A 23,908-nucleotide genomic window follows, 5' to 3' on the forward strand; every position below is an offset into this window, starting at 1 on the left:
TAGAGTGTTACTCTTTATTTCCTGATGAAACTTGCCCAAAAAATGTGCTTTGTTCAGGAGGGGCAGATGTAACCATCAGTCTGATCCACAGGCAGTGATTAGGAAGCTTACCTAAGAAGTAGAAAGTACATCTTTTAATAGTCTTAGGGGGAGGAAGAACAAAACTCATTTTTTGTATGATCTAATTTTTTTTTTTTTTAGTTACTACATATAAAGGATGCAGAACCATAACAGGTCCTCTGAATAGATGTAAGATTTAGCTTCTTATTCTAGGAAAAAGTTTGTGGTGTAGCTCCACAGTTATTTCTGATGACAAAACTGTCCTGAAAACTTTGGCTTTCTTTTTCACCCTGCAGTGAATCTGAGAAACTCATTGTGGGGCTGCACAGCAATAATGAAAATCAAATTTAAAAAAAGGTCTGTGAACAGTATCAGAAACTGAATAGGATATTTATAGACTAAAGACACAATTTAAGACATGCTTTTGTCTTTATCAGATCCTCACTTGCCCACAGCACATGGCTCCTATTTTGGCCACTCTAAGGTTCCTGTATACCCGTGTATTGCAAAGCGTCCAGACATCTTTGCCCTACTTCAGTTTCTGATGTCTGACTATGTTCAGAACTTTGAACTTTTACAAGTTTTCCCAACCTGAGCTCGAGTTGGAACTGCCTAAGGAATATGAAACTATGCAATGTCCTACACGAATCCTGAAGGAAGGTGAGCCTTCCCCTCAACCACGCACTGGTGAGGCCACATCTGGCGTGCCGGGCCAGTTATGGGCTCCTCAGAACAAGGAAGACATGGACACACTGGAGCTGACTGTGTGAAGGGCCACAAAGATGATGAAGGGACCTAGGAGGAATGGCTGAACCAGCTGGGACTGCTCTTGTGTAAATACCTAAAGGAGGTATAAAAAAAGGAGCCAGGCTCTGGAAAGAGTCAGGACAAGGGACAATGGACACAAAGTAAAACACAGGAGGGTGCCTATGACCATTAGATAATCTTTTCCACTATGAGGGTGACCAAGCACCAGCAGAGGTCACAAAGTAAGGTTGTGAAGCCACTCTCCTTGGGGTTATGCAAAAACCATCTTGACACAGTTCCGGGCAACCAGCTCTACATTGTGAGACAGCCCTGCCTGAACAGGAAGGGGGGTGGACAAGATGAATTCCACAAGTCACTTTCAACCCCAACAGTGAATCCCATGATTATCTGAATGAAATACTTCATTTTATGTTAATATGGGAACACTTTTGTAGTTTGTCTGCCAGGCATGAAGTTTCTTTATATGGTGCTATTTTATAGCCTTACCTTGATCAATTTTTCCCAAGTGAGTACATTTTTCAGTACCTACTACCTGTGTTAAAATTAGAAGTTCATCCCCTGCTGTACTTACAAAGGAACTACCAGTCCTACATATGATAGTATGTGAAAAGTCTTTTAAGCTGTGATTTAATGTAGCTACTAAGGAAATAAAAAGCTTACATCACTCAAATCTTTAATTGTGTTTTCCATTTTTAAAATACTACCTACTGCCAAACTAAAAAGAGCATGATGTTCTTTTCATACAAATTTCTCATTGCAAAACCACTTTGAATACATTTCACATTTCATTGGTAAAAAAAGCATTCAGCCTTTCCATGGGTAGACATGAAATCAATTACTCATGAAGAAATATCTTGTGGCAGGCTAGTCATTTAGGCACAATGCTGTGTACAGTGTCACGATACCCAATTAAACTTTGGCATGTAAGATTAGAGATCATGGAGGAAAAAACAGATCTTACAACGGACTTGTGTAGAGAGACATTTTATTGCAAAAAATAGCAAATGTCTTAAGAACACAAACCAGTGAATTATTAAAAGCTTCATAGCAAAATATTTAGCCAACTCTGTTACAATATATAGGCTTGAGGTTCTAACAGTTAACACTATGCCTAAACTCACCGAGCAAGTAATGCTCCTGATACATAAACACAGCGCAGTTGAAATACGGAGCTGAATATTTCATTTAAAAAAAAAAAAGAGTAGGTATTTTATCCTTGATCTTTCATAATCTAAGTAATTGAGGAATTACAACACTTTAACAAGCTTGACTCTTTTTGGGAAAAGCCATTAAAAATAATTCCTGAGTACTTAGGGTAAGTGAATATATCAAATTCAACCAATTAAGACCAACACCCTGTTGGGTGAGCCTTGCAGCTTTGAAGGGACATTCTCTAGTGTGGCTGTAATGGCAGAATCATGGCCTAAACAGCAATGAAATACATGAAAACCTTCTGATATGCACACTCCAATTCTCCTTTTCTTTAGCAATAGCCTACAACTGTCAACTGTGAAGCTTGCTTTGCTGAGAAAAACATTGTTTTAAATGTCAATTGCTTTTGCAAAATCTTGTAATGCAAATTGACACAGCTAAGCCTTCGGTAAACCATCATACCAATAATTATGTGAAATATATAAATCAAAATCTGGGCAAGGGGCTTTGATACTATGTTAGTATACATATTGAATTGTATGCTTTGTATCAGTATTTTGAACACAGAGGTCTAGTTATTTAGCATCTTGTTACTGTAATGAGGCAATATATTCATTCTCCGTTACTGCCTTCAGATGCAAATTACAATATCATCTTATTATACACCATGTTTCTAAACTCCTGTTGGCATTCATCATCTTCCTAAGATCTTAATTAATCTTTCTATTTTGATTTTAAAACTGCTGCCAATCAAAGTGGTTTAGAGACTTAACCCCAGAAAAAAATTCAGGTTTCTTACTTTATGTATGCTTTTCCAAAATTACAGGATTAAATTACAATGGATGTAGAAAGATTATTGTACAAAGCATAGTTAATAATTCACAACACTGGTATTCAGCTTAATCAATTACAGTGAATTTACAAAAATGGTTTTATTATATCCACTCTTTTCTATCCACCCACCCCAGAATGTAAACAAGTTTCTCACTATGACAATGGCAAGACTGCAGTTACTGAGATGTACTGCATGTGAAAGACAACACCTAGGAATAAAGCTCTGGATTTCACAATTCCAGTACCTGCTCCTGTTCCCTTCCCATTCTAGACCACAAGACCACTGCTTTCAGTCTCTTGCAGTCTTTAAATCAAGAGAACTTAGAGGCAAATTGAGCTTTTTTTCCTAATGCAGTCTCTTTTGGTGAAAAGTAACATGCTTATATAGAACAAAAGAGATAGTGACTTGGGAATAATTGGAATAGGTTGTAACAAAACTGTCTGAGCAATGACAATGTACAGTATTGCAGCCGAATGTTACTAAGACAAGAAACCCTTGGTTTTACAATGATGAAGATCTCTGTTTGCACAAGCCAATTTTAATGGGTTATTAAGCATTTGGTTGAGAACAGGCTTGTACAGTCTCACCAAAAAGGAAACACTTGTCAAAATGCTTTTTTAAAAAATACCATATGATATCTTCTAAATTGCAATTTAAATATTAAAATCTTGTTTCAGAAGTTCCTCGCTTCAGGTTGTTACTCAAAAACTCATCATGTTCGAAACTCAAATTATTATGAGATCTTGATATCATAAGAAGCTTTTCCTTATTAGTAAAGTCTTTCTTGGCTGCTGATTGTGGCACAAGTAACCTATCCATTGGGTCCTCCTTGTTTTCTAGTTTCATATAGCCTTTACTGTTGCTCCGATCCAGTCTGGGCCAGCTGGGGTGTTTCCTTTGCTCAGCTTGGACAGTGAGCGTAGACGGACCCCTGTCCAAGTCCAGGGACTTAGAATGGGAAGAGAGAAGATGCAAAGATGTGTTGGAACCAAACTGCTTCCTGGCAGCACCAGGAGATAAAAGCTTCCCTGTGCTGGGTCCAAGAGTCATGGAAGATTTGAAGGGATCAGATGGAGTGTCCACAAATGAATTGTGTCGTGGCAGCATGGAAGCTGCCGGTCTGCAGGATTCATTGGTATCAGTTAGTGGAATGGCCAGAGAATCCATTGACAGATTTCTAGACTGACTCCTGGTGATCTCTGAGTCCTCAGTTATGTTATCTATACTGGGTTCATCGATAACACAGTTATTGAGTTTGATTACTGGCAGTGTGAAAGCACTAATGGAAGAAGATACAATGGATTTTGTTTCACACTTTATAGAGTTAGTGCTTTTGTCATCTGAAGCCTTGCTGGAGTGAGGGTAAAGTCCAAAGACTGAACCAGATTGTTCAGCCAGCAGAGGTGGAAGGAGGCTGCTAGTGGTCCTATCTTCATTTAGGGTAATCTCATCTTCTTCAGCAGAACTATCCATTCTAAGATTACTCTTGAAGCCAGAGAAAGGCGCAACCGTGTTCGCAGCCAGCCGTGATGCACAGGAGCTCCCGCTGTGCCGGAGTTCTGCCTCCCCCAACAAGCCAGTGAAGGCACCACTCAGCTGCTTCTGCTCCCTGATCCTCAGGGTGTGGATGTCTATTACAGTGGAGTATATGTCTCTCATGTGTATTATTTTTGTTTCCTTGTCACGGTTTTCATGCAGAATGGCATTTGCACAAATAAAAATGAAGATTCCAATGCCCATAGTGAAAGGGCCCAGCATTTTCATCTTATCCGAGTGCACGTGCTGCTCAAAGAAGCGAAGCAAAATGCTTTCTTGGCTTCTTGGGGTCCGGGTTTCATTTAAAGATGGATTATCTTCAGAGCCCAACAGCTGTTCCTTCTGGGGCCAGTATCCAAGGATGGCCATTGCAATTCCAAAGAATGCGATAAGCACTCCCAAAACAAGAAAGAATCCCGATGGAGAATAGAGACGGATTTTGCCCCTGACAATTACTACATCTGTCCTGGGCCGGCGTCGAACTGGTTTCTTCTCCTCAGGAACTGGTACTCCAGCAAGATTTACATGTTGTTGAGATCTGGCAGAGTCTTGCCTTTTTAAGGCAGCCAGTCCTGTTATGACTCCTCCGGTTGCTATCATAGCTTTATATTGTGCCCTGGAGAAAAAAAAGAAGCAGAAATGTTGAGGCAAGCAAAGGCTGTCTCTACAAAACTAAATAGTTTTTTTGTTAATATGAAAATATTTCTTGATAATTAAAAGACTTCTGACTATAAAAAGCTATTAGTAGTAGCTCCAGTTGTGACTCAGTTGCAGTTTTGAGATTCACATGGTCTTCTAAAAAAATTATTTTCTGGAAGTCCTTTTTCACGGTAAATATAGATAATAAAGCTTCCATCAGTGATGCAGACAGTAAAGCTAGTGCTCTTAGCGGTGATATATCAGGAATAAAGATAAAGTATCCATAAGTCTTATCAGGTAATTTATCTCTAAACTGGTCTGCAGCAAAGTCAATAATATATTATTGTTGGTAATTTTAGCATTTTAGCTACTAGCTCTTTTTAAAACTTCTGAGACACAATAACTGTGACTACAGCTCATTCTACATTTCCCCTTCAAGAGATCTTTCCTGATAGATTTCAGCATATATTCATACATATTTATTACAGCATTTAAATGGACTTTTATCAAGTCTATTCAGATTTCCTGAATCTCAGCAAAAGAATAATTTTTGCCTTTCTTAATAATGGTGATTCTCACATATCCAGGTATTTTTCCCCTTTGTTTGTTCCTCTTGGATTATAGGTTAAAAAACCTCTGTTAAGCTTTATCACACAAGAAATTTTCATAAATTTCAAATTAATAATTTCAAATTTTCTTAGTTTTATGAGGCAATCTTATTTCATTTTAGACTTACTTTGGTACCTGGTTGCCTGTTACATGAGAAAAATTAACCAGCAAGGGTTTAAAAGAGAAAGTCATTATTTGATAGTTTTTTTATGAGCAAAAGTAACAAATGAAACAACACAGTTCAGGATAAGTCTATTTTACAAGGCAATTTTGACTCAAAAATCATTTCTGTGCCTAATTAACTAGTATTAGAATTAATGAGAGATGACATTATAGAGTAAAATTAAGATACTAAAAGTTAGGTATGAAAAAATTATGTCCTCTTTGGTAGTGTTATTATGCTCAGAGATAAAGAAAGGCTGACAGCCTGCGGCAGAGGAAAAGGCTCTGTGTCAAACCTGGGGGTGGTTTAAGAAGCAAAACCAAAGTGGGACTGAGTGAACAAAGAGAGGTGCTGAAAAGCAGAGGCAAAGCAAATCAGTGACTGCTTCCAATTTACAGGCAGTGACCTTTTTCATCAGGTCTCTCAAACTTGTCATTTTGTTTTAAATTTTAGCAGGGCACCTCTAGGTGGGGGGGGGGAGAATTAGCTCTCCTGTTTTAGGAGAAGCAGACAGACTCTGTTATGATATGACACTATCACAGATTTCCAGCACTGCAAGCAGGTGTCACATAAGCACATCTACAAACAGCAGTCAGCCCAACCCACCAAATATGAACTGGATTATGAAATTAATAAGGCATTTGAAATAGGTGGCTAAATGGAAGGAAACTGGAAACAGCAATTCAGATGACAGACAGAAAGACTAACAACCTGAACTCCCTCCTTGCACCCTCACTATTAAAGGACAGAGGGCTTCCTCTCTTTCTGGGAAACCTTTCCTTTACAAAGAAAAGACTTGAGAAGGTCTAGGCTGATAAGTATACTGCATTTTCTGAATTTTTGTAAGAGAAATCGTAACATTATTCCAAAAATCTCAGAAATTTCACTTGTAGTCTCAGGTTTCACGTTCATAATCTCTCTGGGAATTTTCAGACTTTGTAATTCTTTTCCTTTTTGATGCTACCTGGACAACTTCCATACTTCAGCGCAAATTAATGTCTTGAATGCTTCAATTTTTTTTTTTTAAGATAAAAATTTTTAAATACTTCTAAGAGAGTTATTTGACATTGATAGTCTTTCAAACTTTCTCATGTGCTTACATGTTTATGGGTTTCAGCCAAAACAAAAGCTCATTATTTTGTAAAACAATGTTTTGAATGTCTGGACAGAAATAAACAGGACTTAGTCATTACAAAAGATGTTGTATTTTGTCATGACTCAATTAAATATAATTAGTTTTCTCCATTAAATAAATTTAAATAATTACAGCACCTCTTCACTGAAATGTAAAATCATTTAGCTATAATCTAGGTTCTTCCATGAATCTTTTACAATTACCAGACCTTTGTGGTGAACAAGGAGTTTCCATATTCATGTGGTGTTTTACAGGCACACATGAACACACTCTGCTCCTTCTCAGGGCTGCCAAGGAAGGGCACAGGTACTGCAGTTCAGTGCTAAATTCACACTGTGCCTGTTGTCAGGATTTCTTATTTTATGTACTGTTCTGTGCTTATCACAGCTACCTGAATTGCACCAAAGGGTGAACAGAAAAAGCTTACCTCTACTACATCGACTAAATATTTTAAACAGACCTCTAGCAAGATCTCCCCTCTAACTCCAAAAAGCAGAGCAAATAAAAACATGCTTAAGAATTACATCTGGGGTTATCTTTCTGTAGAAAGTTCTTATTTGCAAATTTTTCAGAAACTGGGAAACCATATCTCAAATTCATTATTACCTATTACTTGAAGGACAGAAACTGAGGTTTCTGAAAGTGAGAAAGAAAGCAAGGCACACAGCTGGGTTCCAAACCATTCTATGATTCTGTGATTTCAGGGGAACATATTCCTCTCTTCCTTTTAACTGCATCAGAAATTGGGCTCAGGGGAGAAAAAAGTCTGGCTGCCAAAAGAAACAAGCATATTCTGTCCATAGGAAGAGTCCCTTTCCTATTTCTTGAGTTCACATCAATATTATTGAACCTTCTTTCACAGAAAAAAAATCACAATCAGGTTTGTAAATAATAATTTGCAATAAGCCAATTTTGATCTTTTCTGCAGCTAATAAAATCAATAGTGTTGAAATACATATTGGTACAAGATGGTTTCACTTCATGCTGGCACCTTTACCAAACCAATTACAATGAAGTGCATATCAATAAGAAAACCATATTTTAGAAAATACTGTGTTTATAATAGATGTTGTAGATACATATGATTTTATTCTGCAAATCTGTTTCGTTTTGTCACATACCAGGCATAATATGAGTGCTGCTCATTAAATGCTGCTTAAAATAGAAATAGATTGGTGGAGTTCCACCTTTCCGTCCTTGAGGGAGGCCCACCAGGAGTCACAGGACTCCCATGCCTCCAACTGCCAGGCAATAGAAGGACACCTGGTGGATGAAGGGGAGTGGAAAGGGGTCCTTATTTGGGGAGGTAATAAAAATTCCTCCAGAACCCACCCCTACCCAGGTGCCACTTCAGGACAGGTATGAGGCCCTGGATCTAGAGGGTCAGCCAGAGCACACAGAAGGAAATTATCTGCCCAGGGAGCCTCCCAATTCCACTCTGTCTGTCAGACGGATCAGCACCTCTGGCATCAAGAAGAAAAGAAGGGCAGCTGTAGTGGGTGACTCCCTTCAGAGGGAACAGAGGGCCCCACATGTCAACCAGACCCATCCCACAGAGAGGGCTGTGCCTCCCTGGGACCTGGGTACGGGACATCGCTGAGAGACTGCCCGGGCTGACTCAGCCCTCTGAGCACTGCCCACGGCTGATACTCCAGGCTGGCAGGGATCAGAGTGAAAAAGGAATGTCAGGGCAATTGAAAGGGACTTCAGGGCACTGCCTCAAGTGGTTGATGGGGCAGGAGCACAGCTAGTGTTCTGCTCAGCCCCTTTGGTGGCTGCAGAGCACAGAGCAACTGGAAGGAATTGATTTCATAGCATCTTCTAGTAGTTCCAACTAACTTCTCATTCCAGGGCTATTTATTTCTCTCTTTGACCTAAGAGGCCACCACCTTAATATGCATCTTTCCTGCCTAATGACCACAACTGTACTGCTGCCAAGTTACTTTTTTTTCAGAGATGGCCTAACTATTAAAAATCTAATTAATCTCTCAGTAACTATTATCAACTCTCTACTTGCAGTAAGCTTAAAAGCTTGAGGCTTCTACTTTAAATGCCTGAAAACCAATGTCTTATCTAGTTTGTTCAACTATTATGGTATTATGTAAGTTCTTACTTCTACCTACAACTTAAGTCTTTTGAATACGTACAAAATAATTTGAATTATACGGAGATCTTTCACTTAATTTTAAATTCTTCCCAGCAAAGACGGAAAGCAAACTTTTTTTCTCTCATTTATTCTTCAAAAAATGACTGAGAATTATGTGAAATTATCAGAACTGTACATGTTATTTCCTTGTAGTTTAACTTGATGTAAAGCTTTCTGAAAAGTTCAATTCTTGTGTGTCAGCAAAAAAAATTAAACATTACTACAGTAAGAAGTAGCGTGTGAAATCAGAATCTGATTTCTATTACTGTAGCATTTCCTATCTGACTATTTTAGCTTATTAGGAAATTTATTTCCCAACAGTGTTTGGGAAATATTTGATTTATTATAATTTGTATAATAAGTATTTGATTTGTTATAATTTAAGTTACTAAATTTTGAATTTTAACAAGAACACAAATTTTAATATCAGGGAAATTTTCTTTCACATTTGATAAACCTAGAATCCCAGAAATTATGGAGGTGACAGACTGTTTACTCATAAAATGTTTCTCATAATCAAGAATGCAAATGACAAAATCATAAGAGAAAACGCAACTGAGTAAACAAATTAAGTTGTATTTAACACATCTACACTTTCTCTTGATGAACAATGTATACATATCAATATGCTATCTCTGCACAGAAGTTATCTGGTACAATCTGTTCTATTCCAAGGGTAAAAATATCCAGCTTTATAGGCCCAAAGGGATTAATCATTCTGGTAGAGACTATACAGCAATAGCCAAACAGAGAGCAGTTCCACAAGAACCAGAGAAAACCATCTCAAATTACAATTTTATTTAGCAGCAATTTTTTATTTAGCAGAGCTTAACAGGCAGCTCCTCCAACAGCCCAGCACACCAACAGGACCACCTTACAACAATTCTCCCTTCTCCTATTCATTCATCAAAACATGGCCTGGCTGAACAGATTAAAAAACAAAGCAAGCAAACAAAAACCATCTCTTGCATTCATGATTATGGGGTATTTTAATTTCACTTTAATTGATGATAGGTGAGAAGAAAGCATGTGGAATGTGGCACTGAAAATCTTCGTGACTTCAGCTGGTATTTCAAAGTCATGCTAGCAAAAGCCAAGGATGTGACATTTAAAACATTAAAGCTTTGAAATCTCCAGGTGAATCCAATACATTCGGGTTCAAATTCCCTTTAATGGTGTCTCTTCTAGGCTGTAAAGGGATAAGCTTAGGGACTAATCACACCATTTTAACCTCCTGGTTGCCAATCAGCTTGTGGAAGCAGGCCAGCTTGTGCAAGCAGTTTCACAGCACAAAAAGGAAAGGCAAGCTGCCCACAGGTCAGGCAAGGCAAGAGCACCAAGGTGTCCAAGTGGCAGCAGTAAGCAGAAAGTCCACTGCAGACACTGAAAGAGAAGGTCCCCTAGATGTTGGTAGACCATGCAGCTGTGTCCAACAGTCTGTATCTGCTTTACAATAGTACCATGTTAAACAGCCACATCTTTGCAATCTTAAGTGAAAAATAAAAGTTTACTATTAAGGACATATCTGTTGGGAAATCTGATGTCTGACAGTGATCCAGTTGTTTTAAAAATCTAGATCTGGCAGTGGTTTTCAAATCTGCATTTTACTGGTTAAAGCAAGACCACAGGGGCCCAGCAGTTACCTCTGCAGAATCTGTGAAAAATAACTGGGCATGGCACATCAGAACTTTTTCATTGTCCTACTATACAAACCGGGGAACTCAAACAAACTAAGAAGGGAAAATAAATTTTTAAAAACAAGTCCAGGCTTTAATGAGAGTTACAAGACCTTACATATTTTTATAACTATTCTGTGTCATTTTGAAGTACACACAAAGGGTACCTCTGCATTGTACAAAGGGTCACAGTTCCTCTCTATCAAAGCAACTTGGATGCAAATTTCAGTTGTGTCAGGTATTTGAAGGAGACACACTGAATCCACAGTAGATATATCAAATACCTATTTGTACTCAAATTCACTGTATTTCATTAGTAAAACTGGACTATGGCACTCTTAATCATGATCATTATGACAGTCCACTACCTTGTACTAAAGCATTGCAAGGAAAGTACAAGTATGCCTGTGAGTAACCTAACTTCCTAACCTAGCTGTCCTCAAGCTCTTACAGTAAGTATCTGCACAACAACTCAGTTATTACCAGAAAAGTTGTAAAATTACACCAAATCACAGCAATTACGATAAGAAAGCCTTGACCCTCCACTGTTATTTGGAGGAGGGGAAAATGAAACTCATACCAAAGCACCAAACTAGTCTAACAAAGTTATACTTAATTAATATTAAGTAATTCTCTCAGCTGGACAGGGACCAGACCGTTCTTACATAGATACAACTGATCAATACCCAAGTCATCACAAGGATTCCATTTCCGTTGGCAGTAATACAACCCTCTATTTCCTTTAGAAATCTTTTTCTCTCCTTCAGGGGGAGAAAGTTCCTTCCTTTATCCAGTTTGCACCTCTTGTGTGTGTCATAGTCTCATGTCCTAAGACCGTCTGCTTGGTTCTGGCTTCTTGATCACCCCTCTGTAAGTACTGGGGGTTTGTCCTCCCAGAGCCTCCTCTTCTTCAGGGCTGAATCCCTGAAGAAGGATTTAGCTCCTCAGCTCAGTCTGTTCTCAGAAGACAGCTTCAGGTCCTGGCCTCCCTGGAGCTCCATGCTGAACTTGCTGCAGTCTGCAAACATCTTTCTTCACACTTTATTAATATGAAACTCTTTTTTTTTTGAAACCACCTGGGCTTTTATTTGGCTCTAAACTAACGTGAAATAATAATAAAGCAATAACTAGGGAATTTGAACTAAAAATTGCAAACTTAGAAATACTGATAAATATAATTGTAGGATATGAGAGAGTGCCTGTTAGTCAGATTTGGGGAGTGCTGTGACTCCATACTTTAAATCACAGGGAAAAAAAAACCCTTTTGAATTACTTCATCACTTACAGTATCTGCCATATACATTAATTATTCCAACTATTATGCCAAGGTCAAATGTAAGGTGAACACCCAGCCGTACTGCATAAAGATGAATGCCTGAGCTGCTTATCCTCTTTGCTATTATTTCTCCTTCAGCCTGATCCTTTCAGTGGGTCATATATTGTAATTCTGTGCAAAATCAGCAACATTCAATACTGGCAGCATTACACAGAGCTCGTTAGCTACTCACAAAAGCACAGAACACACATCAAAGAGGAAAAGAAGGAACCTGAATGTCTATATTTTGTTTTCAAGACACTGCTCTATGACTTGGCCTAGATTTGGTCTGCCAGCTTTTGCCTGGCCCAGTTGAACTCACTTTTAAATTTGTTCCATCCACAACTACGTCTACTGGCAGACTGCAGTAGGTCAGGTGTGAGTCGAGAGAAGTCATGGATTTTACCAGTGTAAAACAGGAAACATGAGGTGGCTGCCACGGTCTCCTATGTCTAGAACAGCTTCCCAGTCATTATACAGTGAACCAAACACGTTCTCAGGTCACAAAACGCCTGTCTCACACAGCACAAACCCACCTGTCCCACCACTGTCATGTGTGATGTCCTGAATTCCCAGCTGTCCGTCTCTCTCTAGCTGCACCATTTTAGTTTAAGTCCCAGATGATGAACTAAAGAAACACAAGATCTCAGGCACTGCATTTACTTATTTGTGGAATGCTTACATAACCTCTGTATCCACTGTATTAAATTATCAGTAAATTCAGAGCTGTAACTTGTTTTTGGAAGTGTGCACCTATAACTTCTTTACTTATGCATAAAAATTTCCATTTCCTATGCACATATAGATCACATCTTGTTCCAGAATCTATTACAGACCAACAGAAAAAAGCAAGGAGCTAAAAAAGACTGGGGAAAAAAAAATGGCAAGTAGCTTTACACTATTTGAAGAAAAGTTGTTTTAAATGCAATTGATTAATAAAGTTTTTAAATTTTCTTCCTGAAAGAAAAAGAATAATCCTCAGAAGATGCACAGAGAAAAATAAAAACTGGATAACAAGGTTTTACTGTTCTTTTATTTTCTTTCATTATCCAGTTTGTCAGAGTTTTTCAACTAAAAAACAGCTAGGATTTTTTTAGCCTAAACTGAGCAAGGTGACAACTGCCCTTAATGACTGAAGTGACAAAATCTGTTTCCAAGCTATTTTAGCACTTTAGTTTGTGTAAACCCATTTTCTAGCGAAAATCAAATGGAAGCAGATATTGGCTATTTAGCCAAATATTCATAATTATTTTAGATACTTTTGTCCATTCAAATTAATAGCGTTCATATTCAGTACATAGAAATCCTGGTTTATAAAAGTCTACAGGTGAGAGAAGTAAACTATTTTAAACCTTTTATGCCATGCAATCTGTCACTTTCAGTATCAAGAGAAAGTAAAGCATTTTATTGAAATAATCACTTTATAAGCACAAACCAATTTAAAATGTGTAAAAGAGGCAGGCAGATATTTATGCATTTGTTTTAATTTGGGTTTTTTTTTAGTTTTTATCTTTTAGACATCACCAAGAAAAAAAAAGAGCTTCTTTTAGAAGAAAGTAAAAATTCTGAGGTAATACTATACCTATCAACCCTAAAACTGAAATCCAAAATGCACAGAACTAATTTAAGTTGTGAAGTAAGTTCATACAATGCAGATCAGAGACCAGTTATCAACCACAATTCATGAAATAAATTTTACAAAGGTCTCTAGATGTTTTTGAAAGACTGAATGTGCAAAAGCAGAGTAAAGGATTTGTTCTCTGTCGTCTACTGCAAAGGAAAAGCATGACTAAACACTTAAGGGTTTAGCATGCCAGATAAGCTTAGTTTCTTAATAGAAAACAAACATGAAACAAGATTGGAAATGTTAGGAAATACCTTAATTTTCGAGCCCTAGAATTGCTTTTTCTTCAATTCTTCCACAAAAAATTTTGAATAAGACAGTGACTCACACTTGGTGTGGGGGTAAAAGCACAGCAACGCTGGGGTGCTCTGGCTCCTTTTTACAGTCACACATCCTCCAGCTTAACTACCAATGTGTTACTTGATTTAGTCAGACACAAAATCTCCAGCCTGGACCTGCACCTTATATGTGTCTGCAAGCAGCTCTCAAGACTAAACAGCAAACAAATGTCCTTATCTGCACTACATGCTCAGTTAATCAAGTTAATTCATAGGTTCTAATAACTGTAATTGCCCCCTGCATACAAGTCCAATGACTCTAAGATCAAACAGTACCAGGAACAAAATGGAGTAGGTATTTCACAGAAGGTTTAAGTAATACCCATGTTAGATATGAAATCAAATCTATATGCTCCACAACTAAGATGTCTGAGCAGCACTTTCACCCTGACCTAGAAAATACTTCCTGTTCCATAAAACACACAAACTCAAAGGAGCAGGAGGCAGCATGCTGTGTTTACTGTCAGAAGACCTAGCAGCAATTTTTTAACCATAAATAATGCAAGAGTCTAACTCTGAAGAGTACTTTGGTTATCTATCCTGAGCAGTTGCATTAGAAGATCTCAGTATGTGATAGAAGTACAAAAATTATGTTAAGTGCTCAACAGAACTTAAGGACCTAGGACCAAAAAGTAACTGTGAAAGCCACAGCCCTAGCCCTGCTACTTGTCCATTAAGCCTGGAATGTGATTTTAAATCGGTGGCCAAGATACTTGCCTGGGAATCGAGGTGTCCCGAGTTCCAGGCCCTTCCACAAGCAGGAAACTTCTTTCCACATCGTTAGTAAAGTCCATGCAAGGAGTCTTTAGAAGGACTGGAATTTGGGGTCCCTGAGCACCCCAGCCACAAGGTGTGAGTGCTTATATGACCAAGAGAAACATTTGCCAAGGCACAACCGTGGCCCTAAGCTATCATTACACTCACCTTTTCTGTCACTTCCTTCTGAAATCTCTTCTGAAAACACAGCATTAGGATGTTTCTTACACTGCAGACCTTCATGCAAGTTAATCTACTCTGCCAGGTAGCAACAGAGATCAGCTCCTCCTAAGGTCTCTGTTGTTATGGCTAGCAAGGTCACAGCACCTGAGCTGTCACATCGAAAGACAGTTCCAGCATCTTAACACTAATTTTTGGTGATTCAGAGGTACAGGTGGGCCCTCAATTACAATACCATTATATTCATTCACAGGGGCAGAAAAATCCGAGTATGAGGTTTAGGTTATCCTCTGTTATCAAATCAATTAGGCTATCATTATATCACTATAATTATTATTAGCTATTATTAGGACATTAAGCTATTATTAGGACATTAATAACAGAGTGAAAATTTTCTTAGGTCTCAAGAATCCCACAAAAATAAGCAAACTGGTTAGTATGACGCCATTTCCAGTATGTCAACAATAGTTTCAAATGCTAGATACAAAAAGGGATAGTGGAGCACTATTTCACAGAGAATAGAAAACATAGTTCAAAACTACTTCTGGTATACCACATAGTCAAACTTTTTTGTCCATTTATGGATGACAGAGAAATAAACTATTAGTGAATTAACAGTAAACCTCAATTATGTCTTCAACTGCAGACTAGAATGATCCTGCCAGACATCCACATGGGGGCATCAGCAGAACCTGTAAGCATCCACTGCTACTTAGCCTATTGATGGGTAAATACAAGTTACAAAGTACACAAAAGGGCAGCAGTTTCAAGAGACAGATTACTATTTTATATGTGTAAAACAAGAGAAATGTTGAAGCCACAATTGTTTGTGATGGATAATTTACATAGCAGAAGCCACTTCTGCTATGTAAATTATTCATCACAAACAATTTCTTCTGTAATTGTAAAAAGCTCCGTTATCACTTGTAATAACCACTCCCTCTGTAGAACCCAAACCTGAAGGTACTGTGAACAGAAGGAACCCACTGGGAGCAAAGTAACCTACGAGAAGTGAGACACTAAGAGAAAGACATGCTGAACCACTGTGAGCCGAATTTATGGAACTGAATCCTTGGGAGCAGAATTCATTTACACACAATATGTGACTTGCATAGTGACTCCATTTTTTCTTTTACCATCAAAAATCTGTGAACAGAATTGGGGGTTAAAGCCAAACAATTTCGAAGTAGTACATGAAGAAAGGTCAGCCAAACAGAAGAGAATAACTGCTACCTCCTCACTTCTACTTGCTTCCAGAATGTCCAAGTGTTGTACACACAAGGGACATCACAAACAGCCCATAACCTGTGACCCTTAAAAGGTCTGCCTCACTCACCTCAGACACCTACACTTCATACTGCTGCCCTACATTTTAAACATACACAGCTCATCCATGGGACCTAGTCCTCTGATATATGGCTGAATTGCTCTTACTTCATTTTACCTCTATGAATCAGCATATTACTGTCCTGCTATTTTGCAGAAAACCACTTCCCTTCAGTTGTTGCAGTTAGACTGAGTTCCTAACAGACAGCTTGTGGAACAGTGGGCTGCCAGGCCTTAGGAAAATGAGAATATTTCTAGCACATGAGGACTGATCACCAGTAATGCTAGCTAAGGCGTGGTGCCCTAGTTAAGGACCTATTAATGGATGCATTGCTGATAACACGCTGGCTTATCTGGTGCATTGTGCATTTTCAGTGCCCTCCATTTGTAAAGCCTATATATCTGTGTTTTAACATATTTGACCTACCCTGTAATTGCCCATGTATTTAAAACATTATCTCAGTTGACTCGTGTGATCGTGACAGATGTCAACATTGGCTGATGCTAGCTAACATTCAATTTAGGAGGAGATGCAAAACTATTATTAGCATGGATTATAGGCTGCAATTTCTTCACAAAGACTTGCAGTAATTTTTTCGCTCCTTGAGGTCCTCATTTACTTTATTGCTACATCACCTCATGCCATGAATATTTTACTTACTTTGCTTTAGCATGGACATAGTCATTGTTAATTGAAGAGATAAATATCAGTTTACCCTAATGAATGTTCTCCTGACTTGCACAAAGCCAGTATAATGTTCAGAATCAAGCACTTACAAACTAGGAACATTTAAACTAAAGTGAATGCATAACCATTCACCATCCACCATGATTATTTGAGGCACCTTGTTAAAAACTGTTGATTTGTGATACAACTATAGACAGCATAAACAATTAAGAGATAATTCCAACAAGAAGTCAAAAGTCCAAAACACAGAAAATACAGTCAGTATTTTCCAGTTAATGTAAAATTTAAATTTCTGGCTTTAGAATCTTCTCAGATAATCACAGAGCATTTGCAGCTATCAGTCAGTCTGGCATGTCTAAACATTTAGTCAAATTTCTGAACACATTGCTGAAGAGAAAAAAGAGCAAGGGTCAGTAAAACTTAGCAGACTACTGAATGACGACAGATACAGTATGGGTTACTCTTTTTTCTTTTAGCAAACTACTGCAAAACTGCCAACTCTGTGTAAAAAAATAGCATAAAGAAATTTGAAGAAGGAGATTAAGCTGAAAGTGTAGCTACAGGAAGCTGTCAGCAGCTTACCATAAAGTTTTCAGTTCAGAGTGTAGGGGAAAGAGTGAAATACAATGACACCAGCTAATTACTTTTTCATAGAAGGCTAGCAACACATTGCCAAATTACTTCAAATAGATTTATTTAGGCAGTTAAAGCAATAAGTAAAAGCAACACTAAAATTATCTGTGCATATTTGAAGGCATTCACTAAAACTCACAGAAAATATACAGAACACTTTTTAACAAATCTTTATTTATGATTCCTCTTTTCTCACAGTTGCGTTCAAAGGTCACGATTCAACGCATGTTCCTCCTACAGGAAATAGAGCAGCAGAGCTAATGTAAGTACAGGGTAAGAGGAAGCTTTAAAATATAGCAGACATTATGGAACAGTTTGGACTGTCCAGGTTACTCCAACCAGAGCATGCCTGAAATGCAACCAGTCTCCAGTTTTGTGAGATACTGTCATAATGTGCTGATTGAACACAACTACTAAGTTCTTTCACTTCCTTATGAAAACCTCAAGGGCTCTGAGTCTGCAGAAGAGGCACTTCCTAGGAAACCATGGGTAAAGTAAATGGGTTAGACAGCTAGATTAGTGTGCATATTTATACATTTATACAAGAGTTCAAGTTCATTATATGACTAAAATGTGAATAAAGCGATTACTACTTTAACAGCAATAAAAGAAGTGAAGTAACAGTAAGCCAGACAGCTGATAAAGTAAAAGGACAACTGGATTTTTTTCTAAAACTGTGCCCAAGAATTAGTAGAGCAAATATCAGAAGAAAAAAGTTCTCTACAACTGAGCTCTTGAACTGAGCTTGACATTTGAAATAGTGGCTGATAGAGCTGCAAACACTGAGGACCACACAAAGTGAATAAAGAGGTAGAGGAGCTTGCAGAAAGATGAACCAGATCGTGCAACTATGCACAAACAGTCTGGAATGTCAGAGATAAAATGTAATTTAACCAAGGCAAATGCCAAAAAAAATTAAGATAACAAATGCAAACATGCTAGAAAGCAAGGAAAAAATGAAACCAACAAAGATACCTATGCAAGCAATGAAAAAGCATGACAGATGATAATAAAATCAAAAGGGAAAGTAAAAAAGGCATCTGGTTAGAGAACTGTTTGATTTGTAGGAAACATGTAAGGTTCGTGGGAGTTATCTAGTCAGATACACTTGCAGCTTCTGGCAGATTTGGCAGCTGATCACATCCTCCAGGTTCAGCTGGAGGACAAGATTTTACAGAACAAGATTCTCCTTTTCCTTTCCCATCACATCAGATCCCTTTTTTCTCTACCGAAAGGATCTACCACCACCTGCCCAGAGGCCAAAATAATCACTTCACTGGTGCTTTATTTAGACTTCTCATTTAGGCTTCTCATTTACTCTTTCATTTTCCTTATCCTACAGTATCAGTAAGACACCAGCAAGAAGCAAGAAGGCTTGCTGCAGTCCTCTCAGAAGTCATGGACTATGCTTGTTCAGTAGTTCAGTTCAACTAGCACAGCCACCATCAGACAGAGTGGGTCACAAGCGCCCAAGCCTCAGACACTTACACCACCAGGCTGCCCTGAAACACAAGCATGTGGCTTCTCAGGCTGCCTTGACATCCCAGGGCGTGGTTCTAAGAGAGGCATATCCCAACTGAGAGCATTCCAGGTTCCTGCAAATTCTGATGCTTCTGCCTTTCAAATAACTGTGAACTTGAGAAAAAGTTCAACACAAGCCTTTGGCAATTTTTCACAGCTGAATTGATGAGTGGGTGAAAGAATGGGTCAGAACAGAGGGCACTCAACATTTCTGCTGTAGCCACTGAAAGCTAAATTCAGAAGTTGCCTACTGCATAATTTGAAATATAATTTCTGTACTGTCAGGAAACAGGATAGACCATTTGGTATTTTTGTTGTTGTTAATATTGGCAAATGTCTGTTTGTTGCAATATTTTATTCAGGATCTTTGAAGGATCCTGCTGCAAACTGCAACCATGAACAAACACCCTGAGCACTTCAGACTGGTTAAAAGCTGTGTCTAGATTTTTCATGTGGACAGTCCACCTCCATATAGTTCCAAATCACATTTTCCAAGCTACAGAAAGATGCTTGTATAGCAGACCTCTATTACATGCTTACTGATAAGATGTGGCAGCCTTGTGCCACTCAGACAGAAGGAGCCTTCCTCATCCGAGGAACAGTCAGCGACAATAGTGACCCTGATGGTTTCCCAAGGGCTGTTACTACATGCCTTTGCCATAACAGGAGCACAACATTCAGCTCATCACTGCCAGACGTGATGAAAGGAGGGAGACAATACTAGAAACTGCTTTATTTAAGCTGACTTAAATATCCGACTGCTGTGCACTCTTCCTAACTTTTCAGTTCATAATTGACATGTAGATCCAGAAACCTAGCCTGAAAAATCCCCATCTGAGCAGCAAAATGAGGTACCCATTTTGCAGGAAGTTTGTGTGTGCACGTTATACGGAGCCAGGTCCTTAGAAAACAAACCCAGATGTGTCCACCTGCTTTGGGACTAGTGAGATCTCTAAACTAGCCTGGAAGTACTGCTTCTCCAGCTCATAGGTCTTCCCAAAGAAGACTCCCTTACGTGAAAACCCTTTCTTGATAAAATATACTCACTTTCATTGAAATCATTATAGAAATGTGAGTAAAAAGCATTTTTGTTATCATCAAAGATTGACAGAACAGTTTTGGTTGAAGTGACCTTCAAGTTCTCCTAGTTCCAACGACTGTGCTATGGACAGGGACATCTTCCAGTAGATTATGGTGCTCAAAGCCTCATCCAACCCAACTCTGAACACTTCCAGGGATGGTGAATCTACAACTTCTCTGAACAACCAGTTCCAGAGCCTCACCATGCTCATAGTAAATGATTTCTTCCTTATATCTAATCTAAACCCATACTCTTTCAGTTTAAAGCAATCTCCCCTTGCCCTGTGCACTTATATGCCCTTGTAAAAAGTCCTTCTCCTGCTCTTCTGTAGGTCCTGTTTAGGTAATGAAGGTGCTGTAAGGTCTCCCCAGAGCCTTCTCTTCTCTCAGCCTGCATTTACTGGAGGGGTGCTCCAACCCTCTGACCATCTTTGCAGCTTCCTCTGGACTCATTTCAACAAGTCCTTAATCATTAACAGATGTTAATGACATCATCAGCATCATCATCCCCTGGTGCCATAAATACTCCATGTGATCCTGCTCACAGAGGATCAGTATCTGTAAGAAGAATCTAATTTTCTTTTCATCTGAGGTATGACACAGGTCATGCAACTCCTAAAGCAGGACCATGGTGTCACATAAACTGCTTTCAGAGTTGCTGGGACATCCACGACACTCTAAAAGCCACAAGTCCTGCAAGCTCTGAGAGCTGGCCAGAAATTGAGACACCAATGTGCCGTCTTCTTCTCGCTTGCAAATGTGCAATCCATGCATGATGCAACAATTCACACATGCTACAGCACCACACCCCTTCTTCTATTCTATTCTATTCTATTCTATTCTATTCTATTCTATTCTATTCTATTCTATTCTATTCTATTCTATTCTATTCTATTCTATTCTATTCTATTCTATTCTATTCTATTCTATTTCTATTCCTATTTCTATTTCTATTTCACTCCATTCCACTGTTGTTACACTCACAAATAAGCATAGTGACACCTGTCCTTGCTAAGTGTCAAACAGCTCTAATTGCATCACACCACCACATAACACTTGCTCTGAAAAAACAGTACTGAAGAATATTAGTGAAGTGCAGTACAGCCCACAGAATATTTGTATGAAACCTTCAATTTTCCAGCACTTCCTGATTATCTTCTGATTTGAGCTGCGTGACCCAGCTGAGCATTAACATTGATTTTTTGATTTAATTACAGACACTCTGGCTTGGAGAGCTGTGACAAGCTGAAATTCAAATGAATAGGGCTTGCCCTGGCCTCCTCCTAATACATGCTGTGCTGATTAATCCAATCCTGTTCTGATTTTCTGCAGTGCAGGATATGTTTATCCATTCCCATTCCTTCACAATGAGTGCTGTTCACAATTTGCATCCCTGATTTATCACTGATTAACCATATGCCCCACATCAGCTTCATGTACTTCACTGAAACTGGTATCACAGAAACCTATTGCTGTAAAAGGAACAGGGGCAGTAAGAACAAGGCAAAGGGAGGACAACCTGTGTTTGTCAGGAAGGATTTACAGATTAAGATTTGTATAGGCTGCAAAAGGAATATATCCTTCACAACATCTTTTTTCTTATCCTTTTCTCTTGACAGCACATGTGGTTGCATTACAGCTCAATTGTTAAGAACCTTTTATTTCATGGATAAAGTAAGTAGATTAAATCCATTCAGTGCCAACTGTACTGGCTTGTGGAAAGGGTAAGAAAGAGATGCTATTCTGAGCTAAAAAGTACTGACTCATGCTTCTTACTGTAAAATCATAACCAGATCCCACCATACTAAAACCTACTTTTAGTCAATATCACAACAAAGTCATGTTCATGAATACAGCTATAAAAATTACATCATCATCATCAGATTATCACCAGCAGAATTTAACCACTTCTTAAAGTCTACATTTAATCATCATGCATTTCCTCTTTATGGAGCAATTAATGCATAAAAAAGCTGAGGGCAAAATTTTGAAAAGTGATTCAGAACCTTTTTCAGAAATTACCTGGGAATCTTCATTCAAAATAGAAACTGAGTTCCCAAATTACTTTTGAGATTTTGAGAGTTAGTTCAGACCTTAGGGTCTGAACCCACAATTACAAGAAAGTTCCTCTTTAAGCATCTGAGCATTAGATCTTCCCAGATTCAATCTATTACCTGGGCCACAGCTCTTCTGCTCTGACCTTACAACACAGTCTTCAAATTCCTATTTACTAATCACCAAGAAATTAAGTTATAACTGCTTCCCTAGGTCAGCTGTTCCTTCCTTGTTTCTGCCTTATTCTCCCCATATGCTAGCCTTATAAAGACTTGGATTTTAGATTTTCAGACAAGCTTTTAACTGATAAATTCCCACCTTTGCTGTCTGTAGATCAATAGGGCTTTACTGCCTAACAGCCTTTATCAATGCAAAAAGAAGAAAAACCATATCAAACAAGAATACAGAGGTCATACTGTTCACTTCCCTAATGTGTTTATAGGAATCACCCTGTCATTATTTTGGGACAAAATCTTTGCATTTTTCACTCTTTATTTATAGCAGTCCAGTTTGCCTGGGGTCTTGAGTTGTACAGAGAAAGCAGATTTAAAATACCTTAAATTATGCATAAATTCAGTAGTTCTTCTTTTAAATTACAGAAGGTTTTATACAGCAGGGAGGTGTGTTTGTGTGTATAAAAAACAAGACTATTAATACATAAGGTGTTAGCAAAATTACCATCAAAGATTCACCAATCTTTTGCTGAAAGGATCAAATTATAGTCTTTCAATTTTGCTCTTTGAAAAAAATGTTTCCTTGTAGTTCACAGCACACCTGTGAACTTCTGAAGAAGTTTCCTGTAGAAAATTACAGTGGAGGGGGAAAAATAATAATATATCATAAATGTACACAGAAAACAGTATTTATTACAATGTATCACCACCATACATAGGCAGGAGCAATAGTTTATTCAAAAGCTCTCTCCTGTCAGCAGTGTATGCAATTTGTGGATTTACCATTAAATGATCATCAAATGATTACACAATTACTACATTAGTGAATATAATCATGCATTCAAGACTGATTTTCTTAGACAAACAGAAATAAACATATTAATAGTGTAAACAAATTATATAACATTTTCTTTGCCTTGACAGTCTGCCATACTGAAACACTGAGGCTGGCCCCACGATGCAGCCCTCTTCATAGGAATCACTTTACATATTACATTTAATATTCAACTGCTCAGAAAGCATTTTGTTCTTTCTCTATACTAAATTTAAAAGAAACCTATGTTTTGTAACATGTCAACATCCAGAATAACTTCTACAAATAGAGAATCATAGCACATCCTGATTTGGAAGAGACCTAAGAATCAGTGACAAGAATCACTGAGTCCAACTCCTGGCCCTAAAACAGAATTCCCCAAGAGTCACACCCTGTGCCTGAGAGCATTGTCCAAACTCTTTGTGAACTCTGTCAGGCTGGTGCTGTGACCACTTTCCTGGGGAGCCTTATTCCAGGGCTCAACCACCCTCTGGGTGAAGAACCTTTTCCTAATATTCAATCTAAACCCCCTCTGGCCCAATTTCAGGCCATTCCCTCAGGTCCTGTCACTGGTCATGAGGGTGAAAAGATTGGTGCCTGCCCCTCTGCTTCCCCTCATATGAGGATTTTGAAGCTTAAAATGAGGTCTCCCCTCAGTCTCCTCCAGGCTGAGCAAAGTGACCTCA

The 23,908-nt window shown here is 38.4% G+C and overlaps 1 protein-coding gene across 1 annotated transcript in view; it reads right to left on the reverse strand.

Moving 5' to 3' along the window:
• Window positions 1-1,804: 1,804 nt before the first annotated feature.
• TMEM200A (transmembrane protein 200A) overlaps window positions 1,805-23,908 on the reverse strand; it is a 52,658-nt gene continuing 30,554 nt past the window's right edge. Inside the window, exon 2 of the mRNA XM_030236589.2 lies at window positions 1,805-4,967. Within this exon, the coding sequence (XP_030092449.1) occupies window positions 3,476-4,951 (1,476 nt within the window). The 5' untranslated portion in view covers window positions 4,952-4,967 and the 3' untranslated portion in view covers window positions 1,805-3,475. The remainder of the gene's footprint in view (window positions 4,968-23,908) is intronic.

The sequence above is a fragment of the Serinus canaria genome, chromosome 3 (assembly GCF_022539315.1).
Source record: "Serinus canaria isolate serCan28SL12 chromosome 3, serCan2020, whole genome shotgun sequence".
In the NCBI taxonomy this organism is placed as follows: Eukaryota; Metazoa; Chordata; class Aves; order Passeriformes; family Fringillidae; genus Serinus; species Serinus canaria.